The sequence below is a fragment of the Anser brachyrhynchus genome, assembly GCF_964034855.1.
Source record: "Anser brachyrhynchus genome assembly, chromosome: 2".
NCBI classification, from domain to species: domain Eukaryota; kingdom Metazoa; phylum Chordata; class Aves; order Anseriformes; family Anatidae; genus Anser; species Anser brachyrhynchus.
The window spans coordinates 113,372,645-113,393,722 of NC_137695.1; the positions used below are offsets into that span (position 1 = coordinate 113,372,645).

At 40.9% G+C, this 21,078-nt stretch overlaps 1 protein-coding gene across 3 annotated transcripts in view; it reads left to right on the forward strand.

Moving 5' to 3' along the window:
* TAF4B (TATA-box binding protein associated factor 4b) overlaps positions 1 to 21,078 on the forward strand; it is a 70,285-nt gene that overhangs the window by 38,082 nt on the left and 11,125 nt on the right. For all 3 annotated transcript variants that reach the window (XM_080580554.1, XM_080580556.1, XM_080580555.1), the window contains exons 11-14: positions 2,335 to 2,465; positions 8,138 to 8,263; positions 9,311 to 9,367; positions 20,129 to 20,248. In XM_080580554.1, the coding sequence (XP_080436680.1) occupies positions 2,335 to 2,465; positions 8,138 to 8,263; positions 9,311 to 9,367; positions 20,129 to 20,248 (434 nt within the window). The remainder of the gene's footprint in view (positions 1 to 2,334; positions 2,466 to 8,137; positions 8,264 to 9,310; positions 9,368 to 20,128; positions 20,249 to 21,078) is intronic.

Consider the following 21,078-nt stretch of genomic DNA (forward strand, 5'->3'; position numbering starts at 1 on the left):
ACTTTTTTAACAGCTTTTGCATTCCTCAGCCTGTTTGGGTATATGTACTCTATTGCCCAATGTCGCACATCCTGCCCATGTGGTTAGAAAGAAACGTTGTGCTGCCAATATGCACAGGGCAGACTTTTGTTTATGAATCCCCCTGTGGAAGAGTCTTCCATTGATTTTATACAAAAGAGATGTTAAAGGTATCTGTCTGTATCAGTGAATACTACCATGGAATGTATGTTGAATGCATGTTGAATGCCTGGGCCTAAAATGTAATAGGAAGGTGGGTTTTTTGTATGTGTTGCTTCAGCCATTAGTTTCTGAGCAAAATTATAACTGTTGCTTGGCAAGGTGTGTTATGTCTGAGCAGGGAGTGTGCACTGGTACAGCATCACGTTGCCATCTACAGTAAGCTGGGTGGGTGTTGCTCAATGCTCTGCTCGTGTTTACACTGTAGTGCGCTGCCATACTGCAACAGTGAGCTCACAGCTGAGCATACAAGAAAGCCTGCTGTTCACGTGTGCAGCCCTAATTCTGGTGCAGTGATCTAATCACACGATCACAAAGTCCTCCTGTTTCTACATGCAGCTTGTTCCTAGTCCAAGGAAAGCAGCTAGCTTGTGAGGAGTATGTAACTTGCAAATGCAACCTGCTGCCTCTGTACACCCCACACTAGTTAGCCTGATAGATGTGCCATCTGGGCCGTGCAGGGCATGGTTCAGTGGGGTCAGTGCCCCCTCACTAGTTGAAAGGGGAAAAGACGTGTTGGACCTGGTCCTTAGAAGCTTATTTCAAAGTTTGGTAGATGGTCAACCCAATCGCCCATGGGAGACAGGTATAAGGAAAAACGGAGCTCTTAAAAAGTGGAAGGAGAAAGTACTTCTAGAATAGCTGTTTTGTGGTGTTTGGACAATTTATTTAAAGATGGAAAATACCGGCATAGCTCTTTTAAGGCTTGCATGATAGCTGTTCCACATTTATGACGTGAGTTGTTATTATTGAAAAAATGTTTTGATGGCAAGGAGACAAACACTGTCAGGGAGTGCACCAATTTAGAAAACAAATGCTTCTGTTCCTGAATGGAGAGCCCTCTTCTGTTCAATAATTGCGTGTGGAAGGGTGGTCTTGAGGTTTGGGGAGGCTTAATCTTGTTCTTAAAGTGGTGTTTCAAGTTTCAGGTATCCTGATTGTCTAGTGGTGAATTACAGAGGAAGTGTTGAAAGATGCTTGAGCAAAATGAGCTTTGCATTCAGCTAAAGCACAGCCTAATATTTACCAGCTGAGATCAAACAGAGAGAGCATTTTGATTTTATCTGGAAAAACATTGTAGATTTTCCCTGTCTGGTGAGATTGCTGCGCCAACTAAAAATGTATAATAAAGGCAAATGAAATAGGTGATTAGTTTTTTACAGTGTACTGTTTATCCATTCTTAACACTTGACTTGGCAATAAATACCAAAATGGATTTTGAATGCATGCTATACATTGCATCATAAAGTCTTACAGCCACTGTAAATGCGGTGAGGGGCAAGCAAAAGAGCTTTTGATGGGTGCTGCGTATAAAGTGTGTGGAACAGCTGCCTGCCTCGCCCGTAAGGGAGAAGTCAGCACTGTCCAGGTACACTGGTGGAGCTGTGTTGAGTGGCCGACCGTGTCAAGCACAGGAACTTCACCATCAGCAGCCTGCAGGAAGGTTGTGAAGGTGACACCTCGCTCTAGGACCCGTCCAGCAGCAGGGAGGGCAGTGGCAGCCAGAGAATGGGTTGGAGGCGATGGCTTGATGACCCCGATGGGATCAGATTGGTATTTTCCAAGTTGCCACCTTGGATCAGTCTGCCATGTGCCCGGTTGGTCGAGGTAGGCGAGAGGAGGGCTGAGTCTTGCACACCCGGAGAGCGCTGCGAAAAATATCCCTATTCATTGAATAAATGTCATGAGTTGTTAACAAGCACGGTGTCAAGCGGGGCAAAATGTAATTCTCTATTTTTTTAATTACTGAAATTAACAGAATATGGCACTAATTTCTACAGCTACCACTTCTCCCCATCCCCGAACACGAAGCTTGATTTGTGTTCTTATTAACTTTGTCCTATAAATGACCTTGCAAGGAGAGTGATTCTAGAGGCTAAGTGAAACAATGTCTATATTTTCTGAAGCTCCGGGCTAAGTTTTATTAATGTAATGTCTAAGATCTTTGAAGTTGTGACTTTACCAGGAAAATCATAATCTCCAAACCTTTATTCATAATGGGTATGACTTCCAGGGGGAACAGAATACCTGCTGTGCTAATTATTTCAATTATCAGCTACTACTAAAACACGTAATGGATTTTCTCTGCTTCCACAGGTAAAAGGCATGACATTATGGAACTTAACTCTGATGTTGTGAACTTGATCTCCCATGCTACACAGGAGAGATTACGAGGGCTCCTAGAAAAACTAACTGTAATTGCTCAGCACAGAGTATCAACCCACAAGGTAAAAGGAAATCATTAAGCAAGTTTTTGCACCAAAGTTTTCCTGCTTTACAGCCTTGCAGCTAAACCTCTTCCAAGCATAGGTACATCGTACGCAATATGTACATTTTCAGTATCTACCTAAGGCTGATTTTGTTTTAACTGTTTATAGCCTCTAACTATGCCTTACGCTTTCTATTCGACTTGTTAGATAAGCGCTCTTAAAACCCAACATAAGAGTAAATGCATTTCTCTTGTTGCATAGAAATGGTGGTTGCCATAGAAAATCTCTTACATAGTAACGTAAAATTGGTAAACACCGACAAAGATATTGGTGGTGGTTGGGTTGTTCCAGGGGCTTGTATTTGCTTTACGCGTTTACTGTGGGTGGAACCGCAGTATTTTCTCTATTAAAGGCCTTGAGAAACAGAATTGAGCAGTTTAATTTTATAGTGCTTCATGTGAACGGTGAAGGCAGAGACCCCTTTGATCATAGTCTCCAGAATTTTTGTCCCACCAATGCTACTTAACTCCTTCCCTGTGGTATTAGCTTAACTCAGTGTAAACTAGATCAGGTGCTAGTGAGCCTGGTTTCCTTAAGAGGTCTGTATGGTACAAATGAGAAGCAGTAACTTAATAGTGGCCAAAGAAGTGCATTGAGGCTTTTTTTGTCTGCCTAAATTAACATGAGTCCTTTTTTTTCAGTATCAAACAGTATTAGGAAAAAAAATGCAAGTTATAAATCAGTCAACTTTGATTTTTTTGTGATGTTTACCAGGAACTTTGCTCTTGTTATATTAAAGTAAGTATAAACAACCAATGGGGTAGGAGTTATTTTTGAACAGAACACTTTTTATAGGCTTCTAAACAGAGGAGAAGCAATATTAAAGAGCAGGACCTATTTAGAAACTTCCAAGTATTTATAGCGATGTTTAGAGCAGCTGGAGTATGCTGTTCCTTGCCAGAAGAGTTTAAAGAAAAATGCAGAAGCGTACAATTTTTATGAAAAGTCTTTAGAAATCTGTATGTGTTCTGCGTTGTCTCCAAAGTGGTAGGTCTGTTAAAGTTTGTGAACAGAAGTGAGGTGGAAGCTGAAGTCTTGAGGGACTGGTAGGACTTTGTCTTGCAAACACCGGAGGTGGCAAGGGGGTGTTTTTGGACAGTGGGCTCGGTGTAGCTATGGCTGACTTTCCTCATTGAACTAAAATGATGGGAAAACTGATGAGTTTTGGTCTGTTTGAGTTGCCAGAAGTCAAGATAAGATTGCAAGGCTGCAGTAAGCTTATTTGCTTTGCGGTACTGGACATAATCTTAGAGGCCCAGGTACCCTTTTTTAGCAGGAAGATGTATTACACTATAGGGAAGTGTCCTAGAAGATGACATGGATGAACAGTTCATAACGTTGCAAAGTATGCCAGCAGGTTTTCAGGAACCTACCTTCATGAATAGGGTTTGGGAAACCTACCTTCAAGAACAGAACGCTTAAGTTTTTTAGCCCTCTGCTATGTATTTGTGTGTTCCTGTAGTCCATCTCCCCCAGTGTTTGCCATGTTCTCTTTTACCTCTTGGCTATCAATAGGTACCAGTGTGTGATGTGGACTCCTGTGTTGGAGAATTATCCAGAGACTTTCCAAGAGGATTGGTTAGTTGCCCTGCAAGGCTTTTCATGGAGCTGTCTTCATTACAAAAAGATAGCAATATGACAAGTGTTGTGCAACTGAAGTAACTGTTGTTAAGGTAGAAGTTGGTGTAAACAGCCAGTAATTCCTAGGCTATTACTCAGAAAATTCTTCCCAGTTTGTTCAGCTGCTGCCTAGAAGCTTCCATCTGATGGCTGGCCCTTCGGAGATTGGCAGGGTAAAAGCTTCGTATCATAGTAGCCCTTAGTGATATGGTTTAGTGTAGGACTTGTTAGTGTTAGGACAGAGGTGTTGGACTAGATGATCTTGGAGGTCTCTTCCAACCTAGACGATTCTGTGATAGCTTACTGCCACATACACTTCCCCCTTTTGCCCTTTTTTGCTAAACAAATAAATATATATGTGCACACACATGTATGTATGTAATTAGAAGCTACTATATTAATTGGGATAGAACTGTTATGATGGCCTTTCTATCCAAAGCAGGGAACAGACTTTCAAATTACTGTAAGCTGCTGTCTGTGCTGCAGCTCCTAATTGCAATGCCTATATAGAGGATGAAGACGATCAGCTAGCTGGTTCAGTTGCTTCTCTCCTATAATCTGGAGACTTGTGACATCATGTGATAGTCAAGACCTGAATTAGCCTTGACAATTACACAGTACAGTGATTAAAAATGTTTTTGTTGTGGTTTGGCTCAGCAGAGCGTGAGATGACTGTTACATGCTCCTGCGTTCGGAGGCTTGAACTCATGTCTTTGAGTCCCGTGCTGCGTTGTCAACAGGGCTCAATGGCAATGTTTTCCTAGTGTGCAGTAGCAGTAAAGCATGGCAGCCCTGCACTGTACTCTCAGTATTGGCAGTATGATGTGGCAGCTCCATTGGTTTAAGGGGTAAACTCTCATGTAGCTACGGGGTAAATGCTCCTAGATGTGAAAACCAGCAGCCTCCCGTTTCTTTTCGTCCTCCCCTTGTCCTCTTGCCCACTCCCTCCCCAAAGCCATCAATCAAACTGTAGAATGCAGAAGTAACTCATCAGAGGTTAAGAGACTTCTGTTTGTAACTTGGTTCAGGAATTGACTGGAGAAAGCCAAAGCTCAGTAGGTTCCCACGTAGTAGCTTAGCCTCTGTGCCATCCATGCTATGTCCTCAGCAAGGCTTTTCAACGTGACTTAAATTGTTGAGCTCTTGTAGAAGAACTGTTCTGTATGGGATTCTTCCAGTTTCTGTCTTGATGGACTGAAGTAGAGTGCAGTTCCCACATCTGTGTTATTTTTTTCTGTGCCCCATGGCGTACGATACATTTTTGGTGCTAAGCTGCAAATGCCTTAGATTTTCAGATTCACTTACAGGTACATGGCAATCTAGGAAGGAACCTGTGAATCGTGGACAAGGCATACAGCTTCTTTTTGAAAATGTTGCCAGGTGTTCTCACAAAAACCATACCTGGGAATGTTTTGCCTCAATGCTGTATGTTTCAAATATGTGCGAACCGAAGGTAAAAATCCTGGGACAAGTTGGCAGCACTTTAGAGCACATCTGTGGAGAAGTCTCAAATATATTCATTTCTCTTGAAGAAAAAGGTGTGGAGGAATGAATTCTGTAAGTCCATACAGATGCACTGATGCGCTGTTCTATGAAAGGAATAGCTTGGTTCAGGATAGTGGAAAAACTTTATTTCACTTATGGTGAACTCCAGTTTAAATTTAGCTCTGTTAAAGTAAAAACAACTTCTGAACTGTCAGATATGCAAGCTCAGCTTTGGCACATACAAATCTAACCATGCTTACTATTAGGGTTACCTGCATTACTTATCTCTAACTGTATAACTTCAGTTTTTGTGGTGGTTGTGCTATTGTATCGGGGGATCGTCTGGCCTTATGTGAAGAAATTAAGCTGTTATGTGAACAAAAACTGAATACAGCTTGCTTTGTCATACTCATAATGGTAATGAGTTATGCACAGGCACATAACACAGTACTTTCTGTCTGAGCAATTACAGTGCTGAAAGATCACAGAGAACAAGTTAGCTGAGTAGGTAGGACAAAATATAACTGCAGATGTTCTTAGGAGACCTGAAATCAGGTATCTTAAACACTTGTTCATGAGTGGAAATAGTGTAAAGAATGCTCCTATCTCTTGTCCCATACAAGTCTGGGACAAGAAACGTTGGGGTGCTTCTGTTTGGGCAACTTGCTTTGCTAATTGGCATAGGGTCTTTGATTTGATTTTAAAAATGTATTTATCTAACTCCAACTTCAGCATTCTAGAGAAGCACTTCTAAACTTTTGAAAAATAATCTTCTGGTAATACAGCTTTCTTCTTTGTCCTGTTAAAAGGATTGCAGCATGGTGGTGGATTATAAACCGCTGCTCCAAAACAAATTGTACTGGTGTGCTGAGGCTGACTCACGAAGTAATGTATGTTTTGTGGGGAGCAGTAAAAAGTCAAGAGCAGTAACAAAAGAGGGGGCAAAAGGCTTGTCAGAGTTTTGCAGAACCACAGACTCTTCTTGGGAAGGACAAAGTCTCCTTAGTTGCAACACATGGTGTGGTCTGAGCCACAATTGGTGATACGTGACAATGTGGTGGCTCACTGAAAAGACCGAACTTCATACAAGAAGAGGGATTGATTTCATGCCTTGGTTGCGTTGTGAGAATTCAGCTTGGAAAACAGCAGCACCCCACAACAGGACTTTTACTTTCCTTCCAGCTTTTAAAAGTATATGACTGGGGTGGGAAGAAGAGTCCGAGTATACTGTGTTTGAAAACTAAACATTTGGAAATTGAGTTCATTGATAGTTCATGTATGTAAAATATACTCTTGCCTAAAATATGATTGTAAAACGTGTTGTGCTTGTTCCAGAATAATTGCATGTCAGGGTCGTTTCATCGAAGTGTGAGACTGGGGTAGTGTAGAAGGAAGAAAGAAGTGTTGCTGAAAATGTGTAGTGTTTGGCTGGTAAAAGCCTAAAGGTAAACTTCTCAGGAAAAGAGAAGCTGATGAAGTAACAGAGGCAGAAGACTGATGTGCATTTGAGAGAGTGGTTCAAATAGGTGGCACAGATGTGCCTCTTCTGGAATGGGCTCCCTGTCTTGTTTTGTCTGGTGCTGTTTGACCAATTTATGGCTTCAGTAGCCTGTGTGGAAGAGCAGAAGCAGTAAAAACTAGATTTTCATTGCCAGCTGACAACGCTTGAGATCTTTCCTTTTGCCATCTTGGTGTTCCTATCTAGACAAACTAAGATTACACCTCACTCAGACTTTCCAGAGAGGGCGATGATGATAAGAAAAACAAACTGCTGATTGCTGCTTTTTTCAATCTAAACTAAAATGGTTGCAGGCTTGTTTCAATGCATACATGTCCAGTTAGTGTTGGAACCAGTTGCTAATATTCTCTGGCCCAGCTTAGAACAGAGCGCTGGACCTTTCAAAATAAACCACTCTGACTTGAGAACGTACGCTGATGCAGAATAATGTATTCCTGCAGCTACAGGAAACCATATGTAATTAATCACCTCACTTTACTTACCCCAAGATTTATTATTACTAGTTCTGTTCCCCATCAGGTGAGGCTTATTTCAAATTCTGGATTAAATGTCAGAAACTTTTAAATTTTGAATCTTTTATTTGAATCTTATCTTTATCCTTTTTTCTTAAAGGAGAAAGGATATGATGGTCTACTTTTTTTTTCCTCCTCCTAATAACCCATCTAGAAGACAGCCTTGTATGTATGTTTACTGGGTATGAAATTGCTACTTATAATAGCCTTTAGTAAAGACTACAATTCTAATGTTGTTATAATCAATAGACAGTAGAACTAGATCTTGATAGTGGCACTTGTTCCATAACCTCTTACTAGTCACAGATCCAAAGAAGCATGCTCCAGTGGGGAGGAGATATGTGAATGGCTACCTACCACCTGAAGTCTTTCTAAAACAGCCTACATTTTTCAGCTTTGAAAAAACAATATTTTTCTTTTCAGACTGTTGCCATTTGTTACCCCTAGTAGTGTATAAAAAAAACTGGTTGTCTATAACAACGTTCTCTTTCCAGGGGAGCGATAAGTACATTGTATCTAGTGATACCAGAGCACAGCTGAGATTTCTTGAAAAGCTTGATCACCTGGAAAAGCAGAGAAAGGACGAAGAAGAACGTGAAATGTTACTACGAGCAGCCAAGGTAAGAACACCGTTTCCTGCTTTCCAAGGAGGTAGTGTTGTCCTTCAGATTGGTGAACATCTGTAGGTTTCTCCAGTTTCTGCTTTAGATGCAATAACCATTAACCTTGTAATTGGAGATCTTTAATGTCTTTAAAGTTTGGGACAGCTCAGGCTGTACAGAAAAAGGATTTTAGCTTTTTACCTTCTAAAGATCACAGGACTTCTTTTAGATAAGCGGTAGGGGAAAATCTCAATCTTCTTTTAAGATTATTCCTACTGGTCAAAATGAAATAAGTATTTACATAGCCGTAAACTTCATTTCTGGCTCAATTTTTGGTTCCAAAACTGTTGTGTATTTCTCCATAGCTGTGCGTGGCACCGTTAGAAAATACGGATTCACTATACTTGTTCAGGCTGGTGTCTGGTGAGATCCACTGCTCTGCCAGGTGTATTTCTTCTCTGTAGTCAGATCAGAGTGTTTACCTTCAAGCCTGGTACCCTTGCATCTGAGAATCCCTGCTCACGACACTGCTAGTACAGAATAAGTATCCTTCCTCGTTGCCTCCCCTCAAGAACAGAAGAGTAAAAAACCAGCTCAGTAGCTGTTGCAGCATCAGACGGGACTTGATCCTTTCCTGTTTGTTGTTGTTTTGTTTTAAGCTGGATTCTGGAGCCCCTTGGGTGGAAGCGTAATCTAGACTCGAAAGAATCGAGTTGTACTTGCACAAGTACGACTCCTTTTCTTTCCTGCACTTCCTGTCCTTTGTAAGTGTCTGCTGCTGACATGAACAGCATCATGCCTAGACTGGACCTGACTGACAGCGTTAGCATCATTTTCAGCTTAATCTTGCTTCGGGCGAGAGCAGAGGCAGCCGGCCCAGATGAGGGGGGGGGGGTGGTTGTGTGTGTGGAGGGGGAGGGGAGCCAGTCTGGATGGAGGCATTCACCCCTGGAGCGAAATCTTTCAATCACAAGAGAAAATTGTCATGTATTAAATATTTAACGGATGCAGCGGTGTTTGGATGCTGGTAATTTCTGTTCAATCTTTTTCCTCTTCCTTTGGTAGAGCCGTTCCAATAAAGAAGATCCCGAGCATCTGCGTTTGAAGCAGAAAGCAAAAGAGGTAGGACTTTCAAGTTACCATGCTTGCCTTTGTGTGTTGAGAGAAGGTTGGCAGCCCTGTCCTGGCAATTAGGTCAGGGTTTATTTTGCTGTTGCATACCATTTGCAGAGGCCTTGGGGAAGGACAGGAACTGCTACAGGCAAGGGCAGTGCTTCAAATGAGGTCAATGAGTTATGAGCTCTCTTTTTAACATTTTATTTTCATAGTTTTAGTCCTGTCTAGAAATGGCTCTTTGTAAACTTCCAGCAGTACACTTGGTAGGAATATAATGTGGGATTAGAAAAAAAAAAAAAGAAACTTTGAGATTTAGCATCTGGGACTGTACAATAGGCTACATTTTTCCAGGGTAATTGTTCGTTTTGTAAATCTGATACTGCTTATAATTCTTTGGCTGGGACGCGGTACTGGGATTTAGTTTTAAATGGAAAATGCCTCTGGCTTTTAATTTTCTGGGCCCAGCAGTTTTCTGTTCTGGAATGGAGCCCTTGTTTCACACAGTTCATGTTTAGCTGCAGGGGTTTTAGTTTATAGCTTAGACTGGTTAAGCTTTTACTCCCAGAGGCCTCTGCATAGCAACTGTAGAAATCAACAAATAAGTTCATTTATGTCTGCAGCCTTCTCTCAGTAGCTGACTTTTTACATTTCCCAATATCCATTTCCTGACTTTTCTAGCCTGAGAGAAAAAAGCTCCACTAATTGGAGCTTATTTTAATTGAGCCTTAATATTGGATCTCACTGGAGTTGCCCCCAGAGCTACTGGGAACAGAATGAAATGAAAGTACCTAAGGTTGAAGATGTGTGTGCGTGTGTATGTGTGTGTGAAATTTTTCACTTGACCTACAGATTCTTTTCCCTGCTGAATAAATCATCAAGCCTGTTCACATTTCTGATTAAGGATCTGACAGCAGACAATAATAAAGACAATTGAGGTGTGAGACGTGTGATACAGAGCTGAAGAAATTGGTTTCTATAGTTACTTGACTGATTTCATGCAATTTTTAAGGATCTTTGTGCTAAATGAGAGTGATTTTCTGAGCAACCTTCTTCCTTAACTGTGCCTCTTGAACTATGAAATTTGTTGCTGCTTAACATTGCTGCACTTGGCTCCTAGGTGCCAGCAGCAGCAGCAGGTTATTTATGAATGCTTTAAAGGCCCTTATTGTTTGGATTAATGTAGGAGCTGAGGCAAAACAAATGGAAATCCAGTAAAATAGTATTAAAATCAATGCTCTGGATTTATACCAAAGTAGAAGAAATTTGTAAAATAAGAGGAGAGAAAGAACTTGCTTTACTATCTGTCTTTTAATTCCTTTTTCCTCCTTACAACTCTCTCTTCATGCGTCCAATCTGTGAGTACAGAAGTTGCCTTAAAGCCCTTTCCAGGTTGCCTCTAGTGCCACCAGGATCAACAATCAGTGGGTAAATGCTGATTTGTCTTGTCTTGTAGGTGGCTTTACCTCTGCATCACCTGACTGTTTCTAGAGTTTTTTTCTTTTTAATAAAACACTGCAAATCTGCACTTAAGCCATTCATTTTTGCAGCTTCTTTTCTATTTTCTTCTCAACAATAACGTATAGGGTCTTGAAAAATGTTCTGTGACGTGGATATTTAGAATAGAAGAAAAGTGGGTGTGTGTTTGGGTTTGGTTTTGGACTGATTTGTGCCGCTAATGAGATCTCTCTTTAAAAGTAGCTTATAGGTAAACAAAAAAGGAGCCAACGGCGTGGAGAAGGCTGCTTGAGCTTAGTGCCTAGTGTTGTTTTAAGTTCTCTAGTTTGCATCCTTTCATACACCTTATCTTGTGCCAGGTTGACACAGCTTTCATCACATTTGTCCTGCGTTGTTATCCGTGCTGTTCACAGAGTGATGATCTCCAACTGCTTCATCAAAAGAGAAGAAGGCCAATATTCCTCTTTGGACAATCCAGATCTTTGTGTCGGTATTGCTTTGTCCTCTTCTTTCCTGACCACGAGGCAGGCAAAACCTCGCCAGATCTCACATGCAGGGCACCCACCTTCTGTGCCATGAGTGCTCCCTTCTGTCTGTTTCAAGGTTGAGTTGCAATGAGCCCAAATGCAGCTGGTCAGTCTTGATACTTCGTTGATCATTTGTAGGTAAATGATCAGCTCACATTTGCATAAAAAATGCAAGCATGAGTAGAACTGGAATAAGATCGAAATAAAAACAAGTTTTCTGAGGCTGAAACAGGTAACTCAAAAGTGCAGCGCATACTGGGATGAATGCCTGAAAAGGCTCACCACTGTCTGTCTTATTGGTCAAGCTGCGAGTGTAGTCTGCTCCTAAGAAACCAAAGGTGGGAATTTTGATTCCTCTGTCAGCTGGAATTGGATCCCTTCCAGGCCATGCTGGTCAAGTATCCACTGGAAAGCCTAATCAGATTGTCCCCTTGTAGTCCTTAAAGAACGAATATGGGTCTTTCTTCCTCAAAGCTGTCTTCTCTATGTTGATGGTAACCTGCTGGGAGGAGGGAGAAGGTGTGGGGTAATGGCACTGGACATCCTGACTGTGTTCTAAAGCAATGTTTCCCAGGGCGTACATCATGACAACGAATGCTTTTAAATCCAGGATGTGCTGTCATCCAGTAGCCATAGGCAACTTCTTGAAAGTGCTGGAAGTGCATCCAGAGACGTGGCAGTGGATTCCTTTATCCAACAGGCTGTACATAATTGCTGTGACCTTTTTGTCCCTTTTCACATGACCTATTACCTCATACTTCCCCTGTGATAAGTCAGTTTTCCCTATATTCTTAGTCTCTGTAGCTTGCTATGAATTAAGTCTGTACTTACTTCCCCCTTTCACCTGTTTCAGCGAATTTTAATACCTATGGAAAGTGCACATTCCTTCCGAGACAGCTGCTGGGCTTGCCCGAAGCTGCTCCTTTATCCACTCAAGAATTTTGTCCTTGCTCACCTCATAGGCCGGCTCTTTGTGTAACAGCATTCCCAAAGCCTGGGTAAATTGCCCCTGCTTTTCATTCAGCCTTATCTGCCACTTCAGGCTGAGAGGATACAGTCCTCGCTCTGTTGTCCCTCATGCTTGTACTTTTAAAATTTATTTTCCTAGGTGCTTTCTGTTATGTCCTGCTCTACTTTCAACTATACCTCTAGTTATAAACAAATGTTAAGCTGATATAATAATTCTTCTAGCTATATTTGAAAAACAGAAAATTATTGAACAGGCATACATCTTGTTACTCTGCAGAGTAGTCCTACAAATAAGAAAGGGCTATGATCTAAGAATCTGTGTTATGAGCCTTCCAGAATGTTAAGAATGGAAATCCTGTAAAGTGTTAGGTTATTAAATGAACTGAAAAGTGAACCAAATCCCTATTTATGTGGCCTTCATCCTGGTATTTTGAAGAAGGATAAGATAAGAGCAGTTGGGGTACCGTGAGGATGATATTTTAAATCCAACTGGCTGGCTCGCTAAAGATAGCAACTATCTTTATCTTTGAAAAACAAAAGCCCCCCAACACTCCACTGAGCATGTTCTTTGGGTTTCAAATAGCCTTTTGGCAGTTTCCCTGAGAGACTGTAATGGACATGTAACCAGCTGAAAGTCTATGGCCTTGGATTAGAAACGCTAGCAGAACAAGTGTTATCACTAAAAACATGACAAAAATATGATAATGGAGAGCCAGAGTTCTGTACCGAGAAGAAGTGTTGGGTGGAGTGCGTGCTGAGATGGAGAATCCTGAACGTGGAAGATGTCTTAAGCGCTCTCTGGTTTTGAGACCCTGAGAATGGGAGAACACAGTACTACAGCAGCTGAAAATCATTCAAGATATTGTGGGTTTGCAAGAGCTGTGATTGGTTTTGAAGTAATGTCTTGCAAGGGCTGGACACAGTCCTGTTGTGATAATGCAGGTCTGCTCTAAGTGATGGAGTAGTTTTCATCATTTCAGATGCTATCACTTTTGAGAAAACTACTGGATATATTGCTTTGACGTGGTGCTGTAGCCTTTTTCTTGGCTTCATAACAGAAGTAGCCTAGGCTGTGTCTAAAAACATGCATGAAGAGATCTTGATGCTGGACATTAGACACCCAGCAACTTCTCTGGGCCTCCAAGTAAGGCAAGCTGATGGGACTGCACAGGCTAAAACATGCTCTAGTTGATCTAGAGTACACAAAAATGTATCTGTAATTGTTAAAAAGTTGGTAAAAGGAAATATGCACCCCAAACCTCAGAAATCCTTACAAGAATGGGCAAAATTAGGAGTCACGAAGTTGCTGCACCCAGGATTTTTTCTTAAGTTGTGTGGCTACCTAGCTATTTATATACTAGAAAATGTCAAGTATCAATTGAAGGAAAAATAAAACAGAAACACCTTTTTTTTTTTTCCCTGTGGTAGATTGCTGCACGTCTGTGCTGCTAAAATTTTCCATTATTCTCCAAAATGTCTTATTGACATCTTATTGCAGCCTTTAGTTATAAATAGATAAGGCACCTGGTTTGGGGATGGGGAGGCAGCCACTGTGTGGTCTGTTTTGCCACTGAAGCATCTGTGGGGAATATTAACCTGAAATAAACCTACAGTATTACGTACAACTCTATAAGTTAGGCTGCATTTCAACTCAGCGCGTGCTATTCTGCCTTTCCAGTTTTAAATCTAAATTACAACAGAGGGAAAAGTCACTGGAAACTAATCGTATGGCTAATTAAAACAGTTTGAAAGGAAGCAATTGCAAGAAGAGAAATTGCATTATAGTCAAGAGGAGAGGATGGTAAATGTTTAAATATGCAGCCTTCAAATGTCAGTTTTCCTCAGAGAATGCCCCCCATATGAGAACTCCGCGATGCAGCGGCACTCAACCTGTAGGGCAGAAAACTTCCTATGGAAAAGGTAGAGGCTGGAGGCAGTGGTGCTCACTGAGCTTTATGAGAACCACTGTGAGAGGCTCAGAACCGAAAACAGATTTTTAAGGTTTATTTTTAATTTTCATCACAAGTTCCTTTAAGATGCTTAAAGGGAATGCAGAAAAAAAATGAGTGGTTTCTTCAGAAGACAACGAAGAGGGAAGCAACTGAGAACAAACAGCAGGAAAATTTCAGAACATTAAATGGAGGATGCAGTGAAACTTCGTTGAAAAAGGTGGCTGGAAAAAAGAATGGATAAAAAGAAGAGAAAACTCAGTGCTCTAAGTGGCCCCACTTTAAAGAACTAAATGTTAAGTTACCTTTTAAAACATATAATAAAGGGCTGTAGTAAATACCCATGTTCAGATTCCCTTTTCGTGGATGCAAGCTGGTAAAAAGGAAATGTTGACCTTTGGTGACAGGTGCTCTGATTTATCTGTAATATTTCAGTATTCTCAAATTTATTGTTTTATTTCTTTATTGTGGAAGCTGGAAGAACTGGCAGATTCTACTTCTTTTGTATGCCTACAGTTCTTGCTTTATTCTCCCTGCAAGTCTTATACAAATTCTTGTTCATCTACTTTAGTGCTTTTATTACTCCTGATGTACTTATTGCTGGATAGCACACATAACCCTTAGGCATACATTAACTTGTCTCCAGCCTTCCCTGCTTTCCTTTCCTGCCAGTTCTTCTGTTACTTTAAATATTTTATTTAATCTGTCCCGTACAATATCACATGTGGAGACATCCCCATCCCTACTTTCTTTTCTTGATATTAAACCCAGAATCATATACGTATGCTTTTTAGTCTCTACCTCTATATAATTTATACCCAAATTCACAATTGTAGTGTTTAGCTTTCTATCTGTCTTACAAGCATTTCTTGTGAGCTCATTTCCATCCATACGGCTCTATTGATTTATTGCTTTGCTAAGACTATTTCTTTTTCCTAAACAAAACTTCCTAGCACTTAAATCTGAGAAGTACATGAAAGAAATACGTCTCGAGGTTTTTCCTAGTACTTTGTGTGTTGGAACTCCTGCAGATGTGGGCAGCGGTCTGAATTTCTTCAGATGCGTCTGATCTGCCAGCATCATGCTGGACAACTGCCATCTATTTGGCTTTTCTTTAACCTCCGACACATTATTGATCCATGAACCCTGACTAATAGTGATGCTTAATTTCTTGTCTCTAGCTTTAGAAAAACCTTTTCCGGTAAAACTCTTCTTGGAGAGAGTCTAGTGAAAAGGCAGAGTGTAAAGGTTTCATGCACTGCCTTCTGTGAAAATTATGCCAGTCCTGTTCTGCTTTGTGTATTTGTGCCTAATCACGAGGGCTTTTCTTACCCTTTTTCTCCCACTTGATATTATAGTTACCTGCTGCTGTACGCTTCATGGGCTAGTTAGTGTGAATGAGTTGACTATTTGTAGTAGAGTGTGCTTTTTCCCTTCTTCTGTTGTGTTTAAGGCATACTTCCTTGCAGAGTTTAGGGAAAAGCTTGCTGAATTTTCATGACTTCACTTGGAAGCTCTGATTCTGTGAACAATCACATATCACGTACTTCCTAACTGAGGAGGCTTAAAAGCAACGCGCAGTATCGCTTTAAAAAGTCTCAACGTCTCATAGCTGAAGCGCTTCTTGTTTTCTTATGCAACTTGAAATTTAATTTTTAATATTAGAATGCCACCAAAAATGCCATTGATGTAATAGTAGAAATAGATTATGCATATCTTCTGAAATGTGGAGCACAAGGCATCGAAAGTGAGATACAATTTCTGTGAGCAGAAAAGGAAATGTTTTTCGCAGTAGAGGATCGAGTGAAGAACGGAGAGGTCAATTTAAAAACCTTTCATTTTGTGTGATTACAGCCATGCTGCAAATGCCATTTCACTGTAAGGGAGGACTTTCAAACATACCTTACTCCTTGATTTATGCTGCAGGTCAGATTAACTAAAATGGTTATTGTGTCACCCTAGAGATTCCTGCTTGCTGCAAGACCAGACTTTAAACCCTATTTTTATTATTAAAAGGGCCAGCAGCAACAAAGACTATTTTACAAGTTCTGAGACGTTTTCATAGCAATTTGATCTTTATACACAGGTTTTTAGAACTCTTTGTACTGTGATTCTTTGTGTATGTAAAAATCAGAAAGGGGGAGCAAGAGCAGGAGCATTCATTTGCCTCTTGCCTGTAGCCTGTCTGCTCTTCGTCCTGTTCCCAAGGAATGGATTTGGGGCAGAACATGCGTTCGACTTCTGTGTCATGGTGGAACAACAGCATCTGTCAGGAGATGAAGGGGGAAGCCCGCTAGTTTGCGGGTCAATGTATGACAGGTTTGCCCTGCTCCTCTTGAATTGCTGTTAAACACTTCTATCTTGAAGGAAAAAAAAAAAAACTGTTTTCAAGGTACATACCTGAGTGTGATAGTTTCTATTTATATCCTATTTTGGTCAGATACTGATATTAAAAAAAAAAAAGCAGCCCCTAGAAGGGAAACAATGCTAGATACAACTTCTCTGCTTCATATTTCAATGCAGCTTATATGCTACTTATATGCTACTTTTAATGTCTTTCACTTGTTGCAGTGATCTTTCTGCCCTAACTGTGTGCTACAAAAATACCTGTTAAAAACCGATTTGACTCAATGTAGTAGCCTCTTACTCTTTCCTAATCTTGTTTAGGAAAATCCAACAGTAGCAAGCCAGCCAGTATCCCCCAGGTGTCCCTTGATGTTATCTTCTTCTTATCCTCTGTACTTTAACTGCTCACGTGATGTTTGGACACTTCATACCGTGCTTTTTAATGGAACAAAACTTGTTGGAAAAAATGATTTTGCTGGCTTCGGCAGCGTAATTTGGATGACTGCCCATGTGTCTTAATGGGGATCTGTTGAGTCCATTATGGAGATTGAGTGTTTAAATTCATTTGTCTTAATTATATTTTCAGAAAATCCCTGAGATGTCTACAATGCAACAAGACTGATTTTTCTTTTTTTCTTTTCCTCTGAAGCCTTGGTCAGATTCTGACTGATTTGAAAAAAATGGACTGTTTACGAGGTGGAAAACTTACTGGGAAGCTGCTCTTCCCAGTAAGAGCAGATACAACAATGCAGCTATAGCTATGATGTGTGTTTCCAGCATCATTTTGGGAATCGTGTGGTCAAAGATGCATCAATTCTGCTTCTAGAAAATGCATCTTTTTTGTATCTCCCAGCAAGCGTCATCCTGCCCTCCGTGGGGCTGGATTTTCTTCCAACACTGCTCTCCAGCAGCAGCGCTTGTCCCCTCAAGGAGTTCATGTCGACTGCGTGCTTTCTCAGCTGGAATCGTGCAGGGCAAGAGAGTGCTCATGCCTGGGCACTAGCCGGTCTTCAGCCAGTGTTTTCAGACACGTTTTCTGATTTGGGGGTGGTCCTCTGTGGAACCAGGAGTTGGACCTGATGATCCTTGTGGGTCCCTTCTGACTTAGGTGATTCTATGGTTCTGTGCTACGCTATCTAATGCCTCTCCGAAGGAGGATGGCAGCACAGGCTTGGGCTAATAAAAGGCCTTTGCTTCGTTTTGTTTAAATTCAGACATTTTAAAGTCCTTCAAGTGCAGTGTTTCTTGAAAGTAAAGCAAATCATCTTTTCCCCTTGCTTTTCTTTTCCACCGGAGCCTTTTCTTGAAGCTTGGAATTTAATCGGCTCCCAGAGTCGATTTTTAGTTGTTTCCCCCCAACACTGGTTGCAATGTGTTCCTGAATATAATTATGCTGTAAATATTAAATATGCTGCAATATAATAAATATGCTGTATATCTGTTGCATATATAAATATGCAATAAACGTAAAACAATTTATATATTTCTATATAGCAAGAGTAGTGTGTTACCGTAAGCGAATGATGGTGCCTAGTGTTGCAGGATCACTGCTACATTTCTCTAAGCAAAAGCCTACATAGTGTGATCAAAGCTGACTTGTAAGTAGTGTTGTTTTTGTAACCGAATGATTTGTCTGATCCTCAGAAAAGAAAAAAACAACTACTCATGACATGTATATCAAAGTCTTGCGTTTCACAATTTCTAGTGAAAAATCCCAAGCATATATATTGGAGTCTTAAGTGGAATGATGTCCATTTAGGGATCTTGCACTGAAATACCTTTTTTTTTTAATAGCCTAGCTAATGGTGTTCTCAATGTGAAGCTGCCAACGTGGTTAAAGAAAGAATGAGTCTACCTATCTGAAGTAAAATGGTAGCGTAAATAAAATTAGCAAACTTACAAAAAAAAAAAAACCAAACAACAAACCACAACGATAACTTCCTCCTCAACAAACAGCAGTACTTTTATTGTGGATTCTTATTTTAGTAGTAATAGATAGCAAGGAGAGAAGATGTGCAATGTAGTTGCTGCCAGCTCAGGTCTTCTTATGAGCTGAATTTTTCTTCAAGCGGGATCTCTGACAGATGAAAAGCAAGCAAAGACATAGCGCATTGCAGGCTTAGTAAGTGAAGTATCTGTACTGACTGCACGAGGAATTCCAATTAATTTTTTTAATGACTAGGGGGGAGGAAGGGAGGAGAATTGGATAATTTGCTACCGTGATGTGGCTATACGTTCTTTTCTAAAAACACGTGCATGCACATGCATGCAGAGAGCTCCGGTCCAAACGGATTTTGTAAGTTCTGAGAGCAGGGAGAGCACTGGCCAAGGAGCTGTTATAGTTGCGTGTCAGATCATCCAAGGACTAATATTCAAACCCAGAGGTTTGTGCTGAAGGACAAACCCAGCCTGACAAAATAGAAAAGCTTCCTTTTCCACAGAGGGAGTGCTCCCCTCCACCTGCGCTCCCAGCTGGGCAGCTGAAGGATCTGAATGCAGTGTAGCCACGTTAGCAAGAGGGCAGCCTAAGCCAGTAACTTTGTCAGCAGGCTTGTCTGGGGTTGAGCTGCAGAGCAGCTGCCATCTGTAGTTATTGAATAGAGTGAAATAGTATGTACCTCAAAATGCAGACATAAGCCTTTATTTTTTGCTCTTGACTAAGGATTTCTCTCCTTCCTCCTTTGTTCTAGAGGCTATTTCCTATCCCCAAACCTTTAAAAGAAAGGGAAGACTGGTCTTGCTACTTGAGGTTCATTAAAATACTGTTGAGATTTGCTGGCTAATTGATTAGGCTTTTAATAAATAAGTAAATAATCCCACCCAAAGTCTACCTAACCCAAGCAGAGGTTCTCTGCATCTCAAAGAGGATCTCTTTATGTTGAGGGGTTTTAGAGGTGAGTGAAAATAAGTGGTATGCAATGCATCTCTAACTTGCTTCAGATACACTTGAATATTCAAATATGTTCTGGGGCTGGTGAGGGTGTCAGTGAACTGACAGCGTCCTGTTCAGTTGGATATATGTTTTCAAAACGGTAATATTGAGTTTGGGGTTCAGGTAACTCAGTTTGAAGAAGCTGAGTGTGTCTTGTTTTTGTACAGTTGTGAATTGACATGGTGAATTAAGAATATGACTGGTTCACAGAGCTCGGCGATTTCAACTTTTAATACTAATGCAGCTACATAAACCGGTTCTGATGAAATATTTTCTATTAATCAGAAATGGTTTCGGAGTTAAAGAACCAGCAATGAGGCTCCAGTTGAGAGTGTGTTGATACCACAATGCAATCTCCATAAAAAGTGTTATTTATGCAGTGTTTCCTGTAGGTCTGTTAACGTTTCACGGCTCTAAGAGCAGCTTATTATTGGAATCTATCAAGAGTGTCCAGAAAGACGGGAAAAAATGCTGTCAAATATGTTGTTGCAGTAAGCATTACTGAACTGTCTGAAGCTGTGATAAAGAGAACAAACTCTTTAGGATACTGTGCATTGTAATTAATGTAGGTGTTTTCTTTTTAAACTAGATGCAACAGTTGGAGTTAGCACAAATGCAACAAAGAGAAGCCAACCTCACGGCTTTGGCAGCCATTGGACCGAGGAAGAAAAGGCCATTGGATTCATCAAACGCTGGATCTGGGCTGGAGGTACTGAGATGTCTTGCAATGACTTGCATGGTGGTGTTGTATCTTTATATAAAATTATTTTCATCCTTCCCTATAGGAAAAAACGAAAATAATTTTGACAGAATGACTGGTTACCTGCTGTAAGCAAAGTGGTCCATGGGTTAGATACTTGAAAAGATGATTTCTGGTAAATTTAATGGGTACATTTGTGTGTTATATGAAGAACTGTGGATAAGAGTACTGTATGTAAAGGACTAAATCAAATGATGGGTCAAAACTTCTGTCTGCAGCGGAGGGCAACACTGCTGTGGGGGTCTTCCACAGCAGCTAGTTGTAATGGACCAGCAGTTGAACTCATGATGGCAGTTTTAGATGGCTTTTTGAAACAGCTCTTTGACATTTGGTTGTGTGTGTGCTTTTTTCCACATACAGTGTGTAGGAACTCTTCAAATATGCTGTGAGCTCACCTTGGCAGGATCACCAAAAAAGCACCAGAAATAAATAAGTATGTAGTGCTAGACCATTCAGTTCCTGCAGTGTGTCAGATCTCCTTTTCTGGCTCATCCAGCACTTCAAAAATGCCTTGAAGGTGCTTTTAACAGATTTTTGGTCTGAACACATCTCTTAGTGTTGTGCTGGAGATTAACTGTTTCCAGGACCTGGATAGCTTACGAGGCTGCGGAAGTTCTTTATAAGGGGTCTGACAGCCTGCTTCTGTTGGAGATCATTACCTTGTCTGGAGATGGGAGAAATGCCTTGCCAGCTGCGATGCAAGTCTTGTTGCCAGTTTTGCCATTCTTTCTCAGGAAGCCTCAACACCATGTGAATGAATGGCTGCTTGGTGTGTGACC